The sequence below is a fragment of the Haliaeetus albicilla genome, chromosome 9 (genome assembly GCF_947461875.1).
Source record: "Haliaeetus albicilla chromosome 9, bHalAlb1.1, whole genome shotgun sequence".
In the NCBI taxonomy this organism is placed as follows: domain Eukaryota; kingdom Metazoa; phylum Chordata; class Aves; order Accipitriformes; family Accipitridae; genus Haliaeetus; species Haliaeetus albicilla.
Window position 1 is genome coordinate 39,317,436 of NC_091491.1, and position 18,808 is coordinate 39,336,243.

Genomic DNA, 18,808 nt, shown 5'->3' on the forward strand with positions numbered 1-18,808 from the left:
TTTCTCTTTAGCACAACAGATGTCCATTGAAAAGAAGAATATGTTTCCAATGCTTTTAAAATTACTAGGAGTTTTTCCTCCACAAACATTTCCTATAAAAGCTGTTCCTGAGAAAAGTGAGTGACCAAAAGCCCCATTTGGAGCTGCCCTGGTGAGCCCCCGTGTACGCAGATTTCTACTTTCCTCTCCTTTTAGGGCCCTGAATAAGGCCTCCAGTTTGAGTAGTTCCCAGTAAATGTGGGACTGCACAGTAGTAAAATGATCATTCAGCAGAAATGAACAGATGCATTTTTATTTGTGAAATAAAACCTGGATTTTAAGGGGTGAAATTCTGAGACATAAATAATCCCATGGTGTCACAGCAACTCTGTTACAATAGGTTTTAAACCAATTTGCCATAAATATTTGTGTATAAGCCAGAAAAAGCAGTTCAAGTATACTAAATTGATACCTAGTAGGTCATTTCTAACTAGTGCAGGTCAGACAGTTACCTGTTGGTTTCAATTAAGCTTTGCAAAAACACCCTTGTGTCATGGTATACCGTGAAGAAAAATAATGAGGCAACATAAACCAAAGTGCTTCACTTACAGTGCAGACTTTGGGCTGTAAGAATCAAGTTTGCACTGAAATTAAGCAGCTCACCAGCACACTGAGAACAGCAGGCCAATGAAAAGCAGGACGAAGAGCCGGGATGGGTGGAAGATGGGAATCAGGAAGTTTTGTAAGACCCTAGTTTCCATCAGCTGGTTACAAGCACTTTATGACTTGTTTCCACTGAAACTCTGCAGATTTTATCAAGGTAATAAACATAGGCTATTATCATCTCACTTGGCACTTCTTCAGCATGCTCATCCTGCAGATCTCAAAACACTTTACAAACCTCTGGCAAAGGCTGCCTTAAAGTTCTGGAAAAGCTTTCCTGAATGTTATCAGCAATTTATACACAGAAAGAAAAAAAAAAAATCAATAAAAATCATAGCAGTCAAATATTTTTTCCATTATATTAACATCTAGGGATACCCACTGAGGCAAAATCAGTTGTGAAAAAACATACAGTGAGAGATTAAAATTTTATAGTATAAATAAACAACACATGGGAAGAAGCAAATGACCATCTCCAATTCACAGAGAAGAAAAAGGCAATATGTAACATGTCCAAAGTCAAGCAGAAGCAGAGATATGATGCTCAGAGCATAGTTACCTTGAGGCCCGTGGCAGTGCCCAAGCCACAAGTATAGTACAATATAATGTTCTCTTTTTTTTTTAAGATAGTAAAGGGCATGTAACTAATTGTGAAGGGTTGACCATGGCTGGACACCAGGTGCCCACCAAAGCCGTTCTATCACTCCCGCATCCTCAGCTGGACAGGGGAGAGAAAAATATAACAAAAAGCTTGCGGGTCGAGATAAGGACAGGAGAGATCATTCACTAATTACCATCACGGGCAAAACAGACTCAGCTTAGGGAAAATTGGCTCACTTTTTATTACAAATCAGCCAGAGTAAGGTAAATGAGAAATAAAACGAAATCTCAGAACACCTCCCCTCCACCCCTCCCTTCTTCCCGGGCACAACTTCACTCCCGGATTTCTCCACCAAGCCCCCCCGGCGGCACAAGGGGGACAGGGATGGGGTTTACGGTCATCACATGTTATTTTCTGCCGCTTCACCTCCTCAGGGCGAGGGCTCATCACACTCTTCCCCTGCTCCAACGTGGGGTCCCACCCACGGGAGACAGTCCTCCACGAACTTTCTCCAACGTGGGCCATTCCCACGGGCTGCAGTTCTTCACGAACTGCTCCAGCATGGGTCCTTTCCACGGTGTGCAGTCCTTCAGGCACAGACTGCTCCAGCGTGGGTCCCCCACGGGGTCACAAGTCCTGCCAGAAAACCTGCTCCGTGGGCTCCTCTCTCCACAGATCCGCAGGTCCTGCCAGGAACCTGCTCCAGCGCAGGGTTCCCACGGGGTCACAGCCTCCTTCAGGAACCCACCTGCTCCGGCGTGGGGACCTCCACGGGCTGTAGGTGGATATCTGCCCCACCATGGACCTCCCTGGACTGCAGGGGGACAGCCTGCCTCACCAGGGTCTTCACCACGGGCTGCAGGGGAATCTTCGCTCCGGCGCCTGGAGCATCTCCTCCCCCTCCTTCTGCACTGACCTTGGTGTCCGCAGGCTTGTTTCTCTTACATGTTCTCACTCCTCTCTCCGGTGGCTGTTTACCGCGTCCCAACTTTTTTTTTTCCTTCTTAAAAATGTTATCACAGAGGCGTTACCACTATCACTGATTGGCTCGGCCTTGGCCGTCGGCGGGTCCGTCTTAGAGCCAGCTGGTATGGGCTCGCTCTCTCTCGAACACAGGGGAAGCTGCCAGCAGCTTCTTACAGGAGCCACCCCTGTAACCCCCCCCGCTACCAAAACCTTGCCACATAAAACCAATACACTAATACATGAAAGTGTATCAACTGATGGCAAGTCTAGATGAACATTAACATACAGTTACTGTTTCTCGTTTAGTGACACAGTGAACATCTTTGAACTCTATGATGAAATTTCCACCAACTAGGGAAGGGGGTTTATATTTTTTTTCTATTTCCTAGTCAACACTTCTTATTTTGGCTCTGAAGTAAAAGTGGGACATGTGGAGAGGTGGCCCCAACTAGTTTTTATTTTTCTTGGACAGACTCTACTTTCAAGTGAAATGGAAGAAAAGTGTCAATACAGTATTTACTACTCTGAGGAGGAGGAAATGCTGTTGCTCCAAGTAGCTAACCTCTTCAGTCAAACTGTCATATAAAATGCCAGAATCTGCCCAATGCGGATAATGAAAAGATCATAATAAAAAAAAATCCTGTTTTATTTACATGTGTACACATGGCCACGCTCTGAAGGCAGTACACCTTTGCGACAGTGCACCTATTATTTCATCTCCAAACCCACAAGCCAGCTCAAGCCAGTAGAAGCCAGATGTACTTTTTAAACTAGAATTTTATACTGAGGCCGTTAGAAACGGATCAGAGCAGCGCAGAATAGAAGCACTGATGTATTATAGCATCTTGCAGATCCTTTCCCAAGAGCTGACAAATGTTCCTCATACACCTCGAACCGCACGAGCGCGTGCAGAGAGAGGAACAGAAAACCCACCACAGCAAGTAGCTGTGGACACAATCCGCCTGGCGAGCAGAACCCGTCCAGGTACAGGTCTGCAGGAAACCTGTGGTAGAAGAGAACGAGGAAGCCGGGGATGGGTTGATGGGAGCAAGCGGCTTTCCACAAAGGTGTCCTGGAATATGGAGGGTAGGGGGGTTGAAAGAGCCTCTCACAAAGACCCTTCAGGCCAGGAGAGTTTTTCAGGACCCGGCACTTACAGGTATCCCCATGTTGCCTGAGGGAACTCTGTAGCCTGGATATTTTACTTTTTTTTTCCTCAGGAAGTTGGAGTATTTGGGGTTTAGCTCAGCCTCCGCAGTCACCTTCCGGGGAACATTTCATTTTATTGAGTCTGAAATCTAAACCGACGCGTTTTCGCTCTCACCGGACTTAGTTTCCTCAGACAAAGAGGGAGACGAGGACGACGCCGCAGCACAACTTGCGTCGTCCAGCCGCTCCCGTCCCGCCCCGGGGGGTGCCCACCAGCCCCGGGGGTGCCGTCCCGCCTCAGGGGTGCCGTCCCGCCTCAGGGGTGCCTTCCCGCCTTCCCGCCCTCAGCCGCCCTCAGCCTCGGTGAGGTGGTGCCACCTGGCGGAGCGAGGCTGCAAGCCCACCCCGTCAGCCGCAAGGCGGGAAGGGAGCGCGGCCCCGGGGGAGGAAGGCAGCTGGAAAGATCGTGGGGTGCGACCTTTCCCTTTTCTCCCTGAACTCGAGTGGGTGGCAGAGGGGCATCCGTGTCACTCCTGTGCCTCCTCGAGCCCACGGGCACACCACACGCGGTCGCTGGGCCCGTGCGAAGGTGCGAAATGTCACCGATGGAACGGCCACGTAAACCCGCGTTTTCAGAATTACGCCTGCTTGGCCCTTAGGATTATATACAGAAGCAGAACAGAGGCTGTTGCTGTTGAGGAATCACAGAGGGTAAGCAGAACAGAAATTTAAAGACATCATAGTTAAAGATCATCGAACAAGGAGAGAAGAAAGAAGAGGAAGAATAAATCTCAAACGGGCTCGCAGCTCGGATGCTTGAATGGCAGAAAACAGAATTACTGGAAAAAACCTCATGTCAGAGAGAAGCACCGGGTGGATTGGAGTAAGTGACCAGGAATGCTCTGCTTTTGCTGAGAATTTCACAGGTCGGTGCCATCCATATACTGTAATGGATAAACACAATGTAAAAATGAACACTGGAACCGTGCCTGCAGAGTTTTCAGAGCAAACAACCCATCGTGGCAACGCACGTACCTATATAAAGTACAACTGTACTGTGCTAATTGAGAGCCAGAACATCTCAGCGTTTTACCACCAGGCTGTACTTGTAAGAAATATTTCTGTCACTATATATTCTCATTACAAGGTGTTAAAATTGGCTAACAAATATACTGCTCCTTTTTAATGTATAACATGACTGTACGTTAGTCAGTGTTTCTTGTCTCATTAAAAAGTAAAACGATTTCTCATCGGCACAAAATAATTGGTGCAGTTGATTTGCATACAGGGGCTTCCATATCACTGCCACATCTTGAAACGTGAAGTCATATTTCACTGAAAAACCCCAAAAAGGATTATGTACTCACTTCAAAGGAGTTACTATTCAGCATCTGAGAGGTTACTAAGAACCCCAGAAGGATTTGTTGGATTTGTTTCTGCAAATACTGCCACAAATACACTTGAGTCATTTACTTTTGTGGTGCTTATCGTCATGAAAAGATGAAGTTACAGGTCACGCACCTCTCAACCCAGATGGAGATTCCTAAAAAAGCTTGGATAAGCTTCTTGTTGGTGAATATGCATCAGAAATGTGTAATATGGCATAACATAGGTGGCCTTTGTCCAAAGGCAGCCGTGTTCTAGAAGGTACATAGAAAATAAGACACACCAGGGAACTTGGAGTAAGGACTCTTTTAGTGTGTTTTCCTCCTTTTAAAAGCCTTACTAATGAGCTGGGTGTCATCAGTTAGCCTGTTTCCCTCTCCTTTTTGTCTCCCCCATCATCCTCTTCTTTTCAGTTGTATCAGCACTACTGGCCATTACTAGATGGGCTCTAGTGATGGAGATACACTAGTTAAAAGCTCTTCACTGCACATTTATCACGTCCAAAATGAAGTGCTCATACCCCATATTTTGTAATCCCTTTTCCAAATTCTGTTCAACAACAGGGTCCTGATCTTGGGGGCCAATATGGCCTCAAATTAAAGTCCGCATAAACTTCAAGGCAGAAGGTATTTATAAGATACTGCGCAGAGAAGCAGTATAACCGAAGCACAACATCAAAAAACATTTTTTCCAGACTCAATCCTTCGGTGCGAAGGAAAGTAACATAAATTGGCAGGAACACATTCCTAATTGGTTGTTTCAGTAAAAGCAGCTCATTATTTGAGGTGAGAAACTCTCCCCCAGCCTACAAAACCTGGAGGTTTACAGTATGATCCCCATCCGGCTTGGGATGACATCAAGACTTTTCAACACGGTATCCAAAACAGTCAGAAGCCCGGTGGCTAGGATATTAACATAGTGTGAGGCAGCCACAGTTGAATTCTTCCTTTCCCTGATTCAAAGAAGACTGTAACCTCCATCTGCCATCACTCAGGTAAGTTTTATGTGTACACTGCCTTGCTGTGGACTCTGACAAGACTTATCCCTCCATCTCAGAAACAGAGCTTTGACAAATAGGGTGTTCTTTTTTTCGCGTAGGAGATCTTTACGTTAAAAGCAGCTCAGATAACAAAGGCCTGACTATTTGTGATTGAGCATAGGGGCTCATTAACTTTGCTGTTTTTAAAGGCAGGATCCCAGTGAACGTTTCTTGTAGTCAAGGAGAATTTGAGTTCAAAGGAATTTAAACTGTGTCCCAACAAAGCAGTATGGCACGGAAACAGGATAGAAAGCTTGGATGCGTATTCTGGATCTGTTTTATAAATAGAGGGTTTGGGGCCCATGCAGTACTAAAAAGATTTTCAGTGATTTCAAGACCTATTGCCAGATCTCTCAGGTGAAGTTTCCTATTATATAGGACTGCTACGCATATGCTTAATTGCACAATTTCCTTTGAAAGTGAAAAAACCCCCAACTATTATCATTAGTCTGTGGCTTTGCAGTCTGGCATAATACCTAGGTACGCACCAACCAACTGGAACACGCTGCAGTGTTCTACATGTTTGCATACAGAAGTTGTGACTAGTGGTAACAGCTTTGGCACCTTGAATAGTGTTTATTATTGCCAGAATAAATCCTGTACTAACTAAAAATATCAGGCATATGCAACTTACAGGTTTATCATCAGAGGATACTCTGCATATGCCTTTTAGAAGGTAAATGATAACTACATGCTTGCTTCTTTACTGTTCCTCATTTAACTGAGTTCCATTTCTTGCACGTCTTCCATTTTCTTCATCTACTAAGCCAGAAGCACCAACCTTTGAGCTGCCTACACCAAGAACTTTATCTAACTGCTTTAATCAGTTATTGTGAGAATGAGGGTGCTGGCACTTTGGGAAAGGAAGGGATGTTAGGGTAAGCTAATGCAACAAAAGAGACAAGCTCCTTTGACCCTGTGGCAGCAGAAGGAGAAGGAGAGATACCTTTGGGACAGTGAGAACTTAATAGATGGTGCAAAGTGAGAAAGCCTGTAAAAGCCATAAAATCAACTTGTCTATTAGAACCAAGAAACGTTAATGTTCCAGGTCAGCTTTTAAAGCAACTTCTAGGATTTCTCCGAGGATCTGAACTGAGAAGCCAGAGGTGGAGGGGTGTAGAGGGCGGCCTACTTTCTCTCAGCAGCAAGGCATCTGTGTGTCCAGTTGTGCTTTGGTCCCCCGACAGCACCCAGCATAACAACCTGGTGGATGCTGTAGCTTCCATACATGCACACAAAGGTCACCCAGAGCACTCTTACTATCCCATGATGTTTACAGGCCAATATTTTCCGAGCAGAAATTTTGTGGGAGTACTAGCTTGCCTGAGAAGGTAGTTAATATGCCAAACATCAAGTTTAAACCAAATCCTGCTCTTCTGGAACAACTGTTTTCCCCAGTTACAGAATGTCATCCAGCCTCTGCAAACCTTGAAGTTTTCAGTTGTGTGCTGCATCACACACAAATAAGCTAACATGATATATTTGCATGGGTTTTGAAGTGAGGTGTAAAAAGTACATTGCTAGTGTGAAGCTACTGAAAGTCAGGTTTTTAGCTGTTACCTTCAAATAAGGGAAGGAACCTGTTTTGAAGCCAAATATCCTAGATACCATAAATCCCACTCAAAAAATGGAAATTTATTTTCCATTAAAAAAAAAAATTAATTTGTTTCAGACCAGAGCATGTGCCTTTGATATTTATAGAGAAATACTGGCATATTTAGATATAAGTGATGTGTCCAAAGATGATGGGTAATCTTGACTGATCCTGAGGCTCCACGTCTTCAGAAAAATCATATAAAACCTACTTCTTGAACTAGTTTCAAAATTTGCACTGAAACACATGAACAGAGCCCTAAAAGACAGTGTACGCTGACCTCTAGGAAAAAAAAAGACAGATTCAGAAAGTTCAGAAAGCCCACTTTGAAACCTAATATGTCTCCAAATGCCATTGTGATGAATGCAGTAAAAATTTCAGGTTTTTAGGACAAATAAATCAAAGTGGAGTGTGAAACTTACAATGTGATCTAGTCTATGGTTACTATAATCTATTCACCAAACTTCATTTATGTGTCCCAAAACAGAGACAACCCTCTTTCCTCAAAATACCCTGCAAAAGTCAAAAAGTGAGAGTCTGACTTCAAAAGCTCTTCAACACTATAACAGTAGATCAAGTGTATTTTAATTAGAAAAAGATTCAGACTGCAGAATACAGGTCTGGCTCCGGACCTAAACTGCTCCAACATGCAGTCTGGCTGTCATATTTCAGCTGGGGCCTCTTACTTTTACTGTGGAAATAAAAATGAAAAAATTCTCCACTGTAACATTGGTATGAGTCCAAACTGACAATAAAATTACTAGAGTTCCTTGGGATTTACTCTTAACAGGAAGTTTTATCAATGCATATCAGCATTAGTCATGCATTAGGTTGTAAGTCAAGTCAAAACAAAGTAATCGCATATTAAATTGTAAAGTGAAAAGAAAGTAAAAGTGAAATCTTGAGTACACTACATTCAATAATCTGATGTTGACTTTAATAGAACGAGTATGTCACCCAGAAAACTGTAGGAATTAAAGGGTTTTATATACATAATACGCATTACATAGTATGCGCCTCTTCTAAGAAGTGAAGACCTTAGGTAAATATATATGCATATTTGATTTCAATTAGGAATTGCACTTTTAATCAACCATTCTTAAGGTAGGAGGTCAGGAATTATTTTACCTAACTGTAACCTTCAGATGTGGACATTTCTGCTATCTGAAACTGGAGAAAAACATCAGCTTCCTGGCAGCATGTTTATTCTACAGGTACTGTATGAGCTCAAAAGCCATGTTACTTTGCTGCAGCAGCCTTCTCCATCCCTTGAGGCACTTTACAGGTAAAACAAGTTAATTTTAAGCAATGAGGAAGTTTACCTGAGTCACTAGAAAGCTCACCATAATAAAATATCATTTTACCGAAAGTTGGCAAATTGATTCTCCTCATTGCTGGTATCTGAATGCTAAAATATCCAATAATGTATTTTGATTTCCAATTGTTTTGGTAATTTACCCCTTGGAATAACACAGCTCTACTCCAGATGTACTTTAACCTTCCCTATTTCCTTCTGCCAAATTTCTGTTTTCTGTTTTCCATTTGCTTAGTGCTCTTATCATGAACAGTATGTCTGTGTCACTTCCTCCCTCTATGTTCAGGCTTTTTCTTGAATCATGCAATATGTAAGAAGAAAAGCCAAAAGGAGAATGCAAGCTCTTTATGGTTGTTATTTTTAAATACAGGAACTTCTGTGGGGCTGTTTGAAAAGGAGATTCCTTTTGAAGAGTAGATAATAAACAACATGCTAGAAGAAACATGCATATATAATTGCCTTACAAAATCTCATGTCCCAGCCCTCTAGCAGGTCAGCGTAAGTGAGACTCCAAAAAGCACAAAATATCCAAAGAGAAACAACAGTGTACCTGATGCTGCAGGGATCTGGGATATTTGCTGAAACATGTGGACTGTCACCAATGATCTGGGCCACTGGGCTGCTGGTATCTCTTTTCTTTCCCCCTCTCCTCCTCAGGGATTGGCTTGACTTACGGTAAATACAACTTTGATTCCTACAGATGCAAGGCTAACTGCCCCATGAATCAAAACCCCCTCTTTTCAGATCAAGGGCTGAATAGATAGGGAGGAAGGGAGATCCCCTTTGAGCCTGGAGAGGAGAGAGGCAGGAGTCCCAGCGGTAGCATAGAGATAGGGAGTTCAGTCCATACCTATTTGTTCTTCCTAGGACTATGTGAATTGCCACCCTCTTTTAAATCATAGGGAACCTTCTTCAGGGACCATCAGTTCCTCAGTCTGCTGGCAGTCACATATTATAGTTCTGAACCACCAACTGGGGACAAGGTTTACCTTAATGTTTAAAATAGAACGAGTGGAAAATAGCAAGAATATGTTCACAGTATACTAGGATTTTCTACTATGAAACAGCAAGAGAAACCTAGGTAAGACAAACACCGTTCTTGGGTTTCTGCCAGAATATAAATGTATTCCAGCTAAGAACTTTTGTAGCACTAAATGGTACCACGGTACCAGGCAGTGTGCTGGGGTATGATGACAACTGTTCTCCAGCAACGTGATTCCACTTCAGAGACTGTAATCAGGAGTAAAACCACTGATGCTGCTTAATACCCTAATCCTGTTCACATTCCTGTTTTACTACCAGTTTTCTGTTATTTTTGCCTAAACAAATAGTTCCAACAGAAGCTCACCTTTGAAAATCTTATGGTTTATAGTTTACTACCAAAAGTAATTGTAGCTTTTCCTGTGCTTCCAGTATTTATAAAGTATTTTTCTGTGTTATCAGATGCTAGTTGATACCACATTTCAGCCTTTCCCTCATGGTTCACTCTCCTCTACCCTGCCACCTATTTGCATGAAACTTTCAGGAATGTAATATCTGAGATTGCTTCCCTCTGATAAGTCTGCTTAAATCAGAAAATGAATTGCAAGGTTTTAAAGAGAACAACACATAAACACAACACCCTTGGCTGATTGCAGCATCATTTCCTAAGGAAACTAAATTAAAAAAAAACCAACCTAAAAGTCAAACAAAAAAGTCATGCACTGAGCTGGACTTCATGCCTCGCAGAGACTGTTCATCATCATGGCCAGAACACAAGAATGTCTGACAACATAGATGAGTAGGTTTTACTCTCAAGGCTCATTATTTATTATGCAGTAATTCCATACAAAGGTTCTTAATCGCAGCCATAGCACCTCTTTATTCACAGTGTAAATGTGCTGTGTAAATGCTTGTAAAACTTTATGAGCTCCATTGCCTCAAAGCACTTACAATTCAGGTATGATTAACAAATCATGCATGTGCACACTGTCTCCTGTCTCTCCCTAACCTTTCAGGGCAATACTCCAGTTGGTTTGTGTCACATCACAGGCAAAGAGCTCCTCTCCGCTGACTGAGTAATGTTAGGGGGTTTTTTGTTAGCTAACTCTAAAAGACACAAGTCCCCTTATAAAGGAACTGTATCATAGATTTAATTGACTTTACTTTTTTCACCCACACATGGTCCACCAGCTGTTGCCTTCATCTCACACACTCCCTGCCTCGCTTGCTGATGCTGCTGAGCACCCACACCCTCATCAATGATTTCTTTATTTCACAGCCTGACCTCTATGAGATTTCTTTAGGGTGTAAAGCAGCAGCCTGGTTCTACTCAATCTTCTGGAGAGCTCCCACTAGGTGGCACCGACTATCTGACAGTCATTTTCTCTCCACCCTGCATATGAATTTCCCTTGCTTTGCTCCAGGTCTTCTCTCCCTTTTTGCAGCATTTCCAAACACTGAGCTCATCGGTTTTAGTAACTGCAAAAACAAACAGCTCCTGGGATCTTTTTTCCTGTCCTTACAGTGCTGCACGGATCCAAGCCAAAAGACAAGCTATGCTTTTTCACAGACAAAAAGATCAATTTCCAATGTCATTTCTACAGCTAGTTCAAGAACCTTACTGGTATAACCATTAATTACTTCTTTCAGGACCATCTTCGTACAAGTCCTTAGTGGTTCTTTACTTTGTCATCCTCACTTACATGTGCATGCATAATAAACCTAACCTCTGCAAGAATACCCGTTATCCCAGACAGCCTGATGAGCTGGACAAACAGGGAAAGCTGTGAGGAAAACCGATGTGGCAGTGACTGAGAGCTGCCAGCAGGCATTTATCTTCTGGTAAATGGGAGGAGGGGGAGAGAGTCCTACACAAAACCCTTTGAAGGGAACTCAAACAGCAACTGAATCTGGCAAAATGTGGCTCAATGAGCTTTCGGTAGCAAACAAAAAAATACTACTTCTCTCAAGAGGAAGCAGTCAAGAGCGAATCCTCACCAACAGGACTGAAGTCATTTTGGCTATCTCAGGCATAAAATATTCACAACGCACAAAGCTGAACAATTTAAAACACAGTGAAGAGCTGTACTTGTATCAGCAAAATGGAGAAAAGGTTTGCAAACCTGGGGACCGGAATCATCGCATCTTGTTAAGGTGTCCAGTCATGTGCATTGAACCATCTGAACACCAGGACCATGTTAATCCTACAGCAGCTCACGTGGTAAAGAATTCCACTCAAATTCTTCAAGGCATTTGAGCTACCGGTAAGATAAATACTTGCACAAAAAGTAAACGCTAACCAAAAAAACCAACCAAAAAAACCCCCACACAATGAAGTACTAAAGACTGGGGGGAAAAAAAAAAAATAGGGGAAATGGCAGAATTTTCTGACACACAACAAATGAATAGGGTTTTCACTTAAATTAAGGACTTCTTTTCTTTAGCAAGAGCTCAGTGAGTTCCTAGATAGCCTTTTACAAATTGAGGCCTAGACACTGCAAACAGGTACATATGTGGTTAAGTGCAACCACTCCTACCAAATTCAACAGTGACACTTGAAATGCAAAATTTTACAAATCTTTCAGGAGAAGAGCTTAAGATTTTTCTGACAGGTCTTTCTCATATTCAGCTATTTTATCCACTCCTCTATACTCTTTTATGTTCCCAAACAAATCTGTAAAATTCCTTTGCACTGGAACTAATTTTAGTTTGTAATGTAAGAGTAAAGCACTTCCAAGACTAACAATTAGGACAGATAGTCATGCTTTGTGAGACAAGCCTACACATATTTTCCTGGTGTATAAGAGCAGCAGAAAAGGTAGAAGTAAATAACTAAAATTAAAATAAAACTATAATCCAGGGATAATCCTGTAACTGACTGGAAAAACAGTTTCTATTTCTGAGTCTGGCAGGCCATGATAATATCACTAATGGAGATGGCACTCCTATGAAGATGAAAATGAATGTGAATATGGCTGTTAAAGTCCTGAGTTCATTTTAATTTCATTTAAAGTTCTTTATCTACATTTCTTCAGATTTTATACATAAATTCCTGAGTGCTTGTTTTCTCTCCTCAAATTAACTCTGCAAGTAAACAGTTCTTTCCAAACTCTGCTTAAAAGTTTCCATTTCAGATCCTTAAAAAATCACAAAGATATCATGGATATAAACATCAGTGAAATGTACATTAGTTCATCAGTCACTACCTTATCTTACAGTGCAATGATAATGGAAACAATTATGAAGAGGAGATTTCTCTTTTCTGGAAGGCCAGACAGTTTTACAGCTGTAGGATATCAGACCCTGGCTTTTATTCAGGTGCTGGAAAACCAAAAGACTGTGAAAAAAATGGACAAGTCTGACAAGGCTGGAAAAAGCAGGGAATGGAACAATTCAAAATTGACTGACCTATTTACTCCTCCACCTGCCATGGCCTCCAGTCTGGACAGCCCAATGGGAAATGCACCAGGAAAATGTAATCACTGGGGATTACTCTATGTATCAGAAAAAACAATGTCTGTAGTCAGTGTTCCCAAGTTCAATATTTTCCTCTAACTCATAAAATACGGAATGCAACTGCTATCTTTTGAAACAGTAAAATGGGGAAGCCCACTTCCCTTGCAGAATTTTTCAGCTAGGACACAGGATTACCCAACACTCTACCATGCGGAAAAACCACCAGGCTCCTGCGTCCAAACCGTTCTTATGTTTGCATGGTGCTCCCCCAGGAGTTAGATTTTTCTCCTGTTCCCACCTCACTGCAGGCACAGCCCCATGTCTTTTATGTGTAGCTGCCCACGCTACAAAACACATCCACCTGCATGGGGCCAAGTGAGCGTTATTGTTGTTTGTATTTCACTTAGTGGTTCAGATTAATCTGTAGTAAAAACACACAGAAGCAAAATACACACAGATCCATGTCTCAGAACACGTCTGTTCTGTGCATATAACATGCTGTTAGGTAAATGCCTAAAGGCTGAAATATCCAGCCCCTTAATCCTAAGAGCATTCGTATTATCATTAGCACCCAAACATTATTATTTTTCTTTATTGTAAATCACCATCCCTCAGGAACACAGGGTTTCCAATTGCAAGTTTCTTATAAGGTGGATCATTTAACCATTGTTTAAAGTCAATTCATGATTTAACATGGTATTTAAATGATTTGGGATCCTAATATTTAAGTGTTTACTAACAGTTTTTATGGTAGCTGTCATGTTAAGAACAATGGAGCACGTAACGGTATGAGGTTTTTTTCTGGGGATTGCGGCAAGAAGCTGATCAAATTCTAGTGTTTCTTAGAAGTTGTTCTGCCTTGACAAGCAACTAATAGCTCCTGGAGTACTGCCCTTGAAGTTCATCTGTGGCGACTGTATGGCAATGATGTAATGTATGGCAATTCCAAGTGCGTCCTCTATGGCACATGTATAGTGAATTTGTAGATCTGTGGCATACATAGCTCTGTTACTTCCCAGTCCTATTAAAACAACTGTACTTTTTAGTGCATCTGCTTACCTGCATTAATTATTTACAAAGGATAATGTTTTGGAGCCAGTAAAATGACAAGACTATTTAAGTCAGGAAGCACCAGAAACAAGATATTCAAAGTCAAAGTGTAGCCTCCTTACTCATCTCCAATAGTAACCACATTTTCTCATCTCAGTATGGAACGCTGTTTAAATTATTCTATGTACCTATGCAGAATTTTCTGACCGTGTGTCCTCCCCATTCCTACCGTGAATGCTGAGTGATTTAGAAAAATGTATCTTTATATGCATCCATGAGGTAGAAGTCAGTCATCATCTACTGCTCTACAGCCAGAACTGAGGCACCAGAAAACAAATGTCAAAGCCGTGTTAACTTTGAGTGTCCAGTTTGGGATACCTTATGTTTGATTATTTTTTTTTTCAGAATATTAAGTAGCACAGCACTTTCTATATTAAAACACAGCTCTCCTTGTCCTCACCTCAAATTAGGACATCAGCAAACAGAGTTCAACCGACTACTTAAGCTGGACACTCGGACACAGGCAGCTGATAGGTCAGCTATAAAAAGCCTGACTTCCCCTAATGTCACAAAGTATGACCTCAGGCAAGGATAAATTCTATTTTCCCAGGAGCATTCACCTCTTCAAGTCCAACCTCTTTATTCTTTCAGTTCCTGACCACTAATAAATGACACTGAGTGTTAAAACAACCTTTGTACGCATTAGTAAGCTTCAGTCACTGGACAAAAAGGTCATTCTTGCCTAACATCTGTGGCTGGAATGTACTTTGTAGCTAGAGAGGTAATAACATATGCCTTGCCAGTACATTCCTTAACTTCTGGCAACCATATGAATGGGCTGTGACTTGTATGGGACAACCTTCACTGTACATTTCCATCACTTTGGATCCCTGATCCATTGATTGGTAGGATTTAAAAAAAATTTAAAAAAAAGACCTGCTGCCTGATCTATTTAACTGCTGTGTTCATTGGATCATTCTGGAAAAACTCAAAGCTGTTCAATGATCATTTTCGTTAGAAACTGGTATCCCTAGCTACAAAATAATCACGGAATCAAGCTTAGTAAAACTGACAGTGAAAAAACGGAAGAAAATACAAGAGAATTACATTAAGAGGAGGAAAACAAACACAGGAGATAAAAACCCATGTAGTTCTGTGATGTCCAAACTTACTGAGGACTGGCTTCACACATCTTGTGGTTGACGGTAAGAACCCATGTCCCAAAAAAATGGGATATTTCTAACATCTTTCCCCTGAACAGGTTCTCTGTTACCTGACAGAGTCTGAGCACGCGTAGCCTTTCCTTCTGTTAGTGAACTTACAGGGTTATACTTTATAGGTTGCTCCTCTAATTTCTCAAAACCTATAGGAACTTCATTTTGCTCAACATTTCTACAACCTGGTTAAATTTGTCTGAAATTGGCCAACGCATTGGCCAACTGCTTGTACTACAAAGTGTAAACTGACAGACGGTTTGATTGCACAAGCCTCATTTGCTTAGGAAATTAAGCTAAAGATGATAAATAGGTGTGTATTAATGCCTGGCCATGAATTCCCTGTTGCAGCCCCCGAGCATGCTTCCCATGGTACAACATGGCTCAGAAAGCACTTATCCCCCAACTTTTCTGATTATATCAGTAACTTTTTCAGTGATCAGTCAAAGTAATATTCCTCTCCTAGCAACTAATTTAATGCTTTTTAATATATTACAGTCTCTTTTAGGTCCAAACCTTTCTATTTTGGGACTTGCAATTCAAATTTGCCGAATAGCTTCGCATAATAGTCCCTTGTTCCCAATAAATTCCTCATTTTAACTCTAATTGGTTTGCTCGTGAAGAATCACAATTTACATGAGCTGAAGAGGAGATATATCACTAGCTATTACTGAAAATAAGTAATATTTGATTAAGCAAAAGGACATACCAATTTGCTTTTTTTCTCAGCATTTGTTAATGGTACTGCCAATTTCTACAAGCAGATAAAGTACATTTACAACATAATCAATTGAATGTATTTGGAATAGGTATAAAATAACATCTATTCATCATAATGATAACCCAAAATGACCGCCATATTCAGATGAAATTGCTGGTTAGCCAATTGTTCTCCAGCACAGCGATCAAAACTAAAGGCGTAGACTGGTTTTACGAAAGGCAATGTAAGCAACAAGTGGAAATACAAGAAATTGAATACTTTGAATAGCGGCAGTACTGAAGCATAAATCACCTTCAGTGATTTCAAAGTCTCAGTCTAGAAATAAAGAATTGTCTCATTCTACTTAACTGCGCTCAGCCTGAGGAGCCTGGTAATGCAAAAATGCACTGGACGTCTCTGAAGGAGCCTGGGAGAGGAAGGGAAGCTGGAGTTTGGGTGATACTAAGAAACCTAGTCCCTACTGGGACTACTTTGTGAAAGAAATGGATACTATAAACCTGCATGAAGACAAGTCAATTTGAAACACTCATGGTTTTGAACAGAAGTTTTTAAATAGAACTTCAAGAACTTCAGGAAGCTTCTTAAAGGCAAGAGAAAAGAGTACGATTTTTTTTAAAGTATCACTATTTCAAAGCAATTACAATTTCTTCCTGAGTGTCTAACTCATGATTTTGAACACTTCAGTCCTCAGACGGAGAGCAAGGCATTCTGTTAAATTAAAAGGCAACAAATACAAATTTGAAATACATTTAGATAGAAGTCATACCATCTTGTGGTACTGACTGCTGTTAATTACTGGTATATGTGGAATATTTTGAATAACAAATTTTAAAGCCTCTTTGATGTAGTTTTCTTTTAAGGCCAGAATAATGTCTGTGAAAAACACAGATCAATCAGTTAGATATTTTTCGAAAAAATAACTTTGGAGTATGTCTTTGATTTTTTTGCTTATTATGACTTCTCGTTCAGCTTGAGTCTTGGTTGTGGTTTGGTTTTTTTCCCTGTAATAAAACACACTAGTAGAGAGAACTCTAGTTACGCTAATTCTGAAGTCATGCCGATTAAGGATAAATGCCGTAAGACCTGTCTCACCTTTTTACGCACGACAGTGGCATTTGGGAGCACTGCGTTAAGCAGAGACAAGCTTTGCCCCTGAATTAAGATTCACCAGCGGCCTGAGCTTGGAGGAGGACAAGCAAAGAGCGGCGAAGGCCGTGACGCGCAGTACCTCTTGGGTGCAGCCAGCACCCCGAAACAAAGGGACGGCCAACGACCTATGAGAAAAACAGATTAATGTGATGAAGAGGGTAAATAAATCAGGTGCTCGGTTATAAAAACAGCCTCTTTGGGACTTTGCCTTCTCAGTACGAGACCCCCCCAGGAGCCGGGCGTCCCGCAGGCCCCCTCCAGCCGCCACAGGCCTCGTCGCCCGCCGCCCCAGCGGCCGTCACAGCTCCACACGCCCTGTCCCACAGCGCGTCCCACGCCCCCACCCAGCCCCCTCCCCGGCTCCCTCACACGGGGGCCGGGCGGGCACACAGGCCCCGGCCGCCGAGGAGGGACCGCCCCGCCGCCACCCCGGCAGCCCCCTCACACCGCAGCGGGCCGGGCCGGGAGTGAGGAGAAGAGGCGGGCGGAGGGAAGCGAAGCGCCCGGCCGAGCGGCGGACGGACGCGGCGGGTACCCAATGCGCTCAGGCGCTGCCGCCCCGAGGGGAGGAGAGAGACCCGCGGTTGGGCCCAATGAGGCCGCGCCCGGAGCGGGACTTCCTTCGGGGATCACCGCGGCGGGGTGAGCCGCGGCGGAGCGGAGGTGACACGTAAGTGCGGGGCCGGGGAAGTTGCCTTTGTTCCTCTCAGGTAGCGGGCGGCGGCGGCCGAGCAGCCGGGCGGGGGCCGGGCCGGGCCGGGCTGAAGGCGCCGCCTGAGGAGAGAGCGGGAAGCCGCCCCCGCCGCTCCTCTCCTCTCCTCCCCTCAGGCCGGGACAGTCAACCGGTGGCCGGTTGGGGCGGGCAGCACCGGGCAGCCTTGCGGCCGCAGCATGCGGCTGGGGAACCCGCCCCGAGCCGCGCAGAGTCCCGCCGGCTCCGCTCCGACGCAGGGGGAAGCCGCCCGGGGCGTCGCGGCCGCCGCGGTGCCCAGGGGCTGAGGCGCTTGGCCGGCTCCTCCCTCCCTCCCTCCTCTTCCTCCTCCTCCTCCTCCTCCTCCTCCTCCTCCCGGCGCGGGCCCGGGGCCTCCGATGCTGCCGCTGCCGCCTCGTCGTCCGCCGCCTCCTCCTCCAGCTGCCCGCTGCTAAGCCGTGAGGGGCGGGGGCCCTCGGGACCCCGCCGGGGACATGGGCAACGGGATGTGCTCCCGAAAACAGAAGCGGATTTTCCAGACCCTCCTGCTCTTGACTGTGGTGTTCGGCTTCCTCTACGGGGCGATGCTCTACTACGAGCTGCAGGGCCAGCTGAGGAAGGCTGAGGCCACGGCGCTCAAGTACCAGCAGCATCAAGAGTCCCTCTCAGCTCAGTTACAAGGTACTTACCTCGGCAGGAGCCTCTGCCGCCCTTTCCTATGGCTTGCGGAATACCCTCCTTCCTCCTCTGGGGAAGTCTGGGCTCCAGCTGTCCAGCCTCTCGCAAAGATTCGCTCCTTAGGCGCTTCTAACCCTTCTCTCCCTCCAGCCTGTGGGGTTTTGGTATCTAACCGC

At 43.7% G+C, this 18,808-nt stretch overlaps 1 protein-coding gene across 4 annotated transcripts in view; it reads left to right on the forward strand.

The window, feature by feature from the left end:
• Positions 1 to 17,810: 17,810 nt before the first annotated feature.
• The window catches only part of GOLIM4 (golgi integral membrane protein 4), a 34,956-nt gene continuing 33,958 nt past the window's right edge, over positions 17,811 to 18,808 (forward strand). For 3 of the 4 annotated variants that reach the window (XM_069792782.1, XM_069792784.1, XM_069792783.1), the window contains exon 1: positions 18,076 to 18,635. In XM_069792782.1, coding sequence (XP_069648883.1) covers positions 18,449 to 18,635 — 187 coding nt within the window. In that variant the 5' untranslated portion in view covers positions 18,076 to 18,448. Of the gene's footprint in view, positions 17,934 to 18,075; positions 18,636 to 18,808 lie in introns of those variants that run through there. The other variant, XM_069792785.1, reaches the window with a different exon arrangement.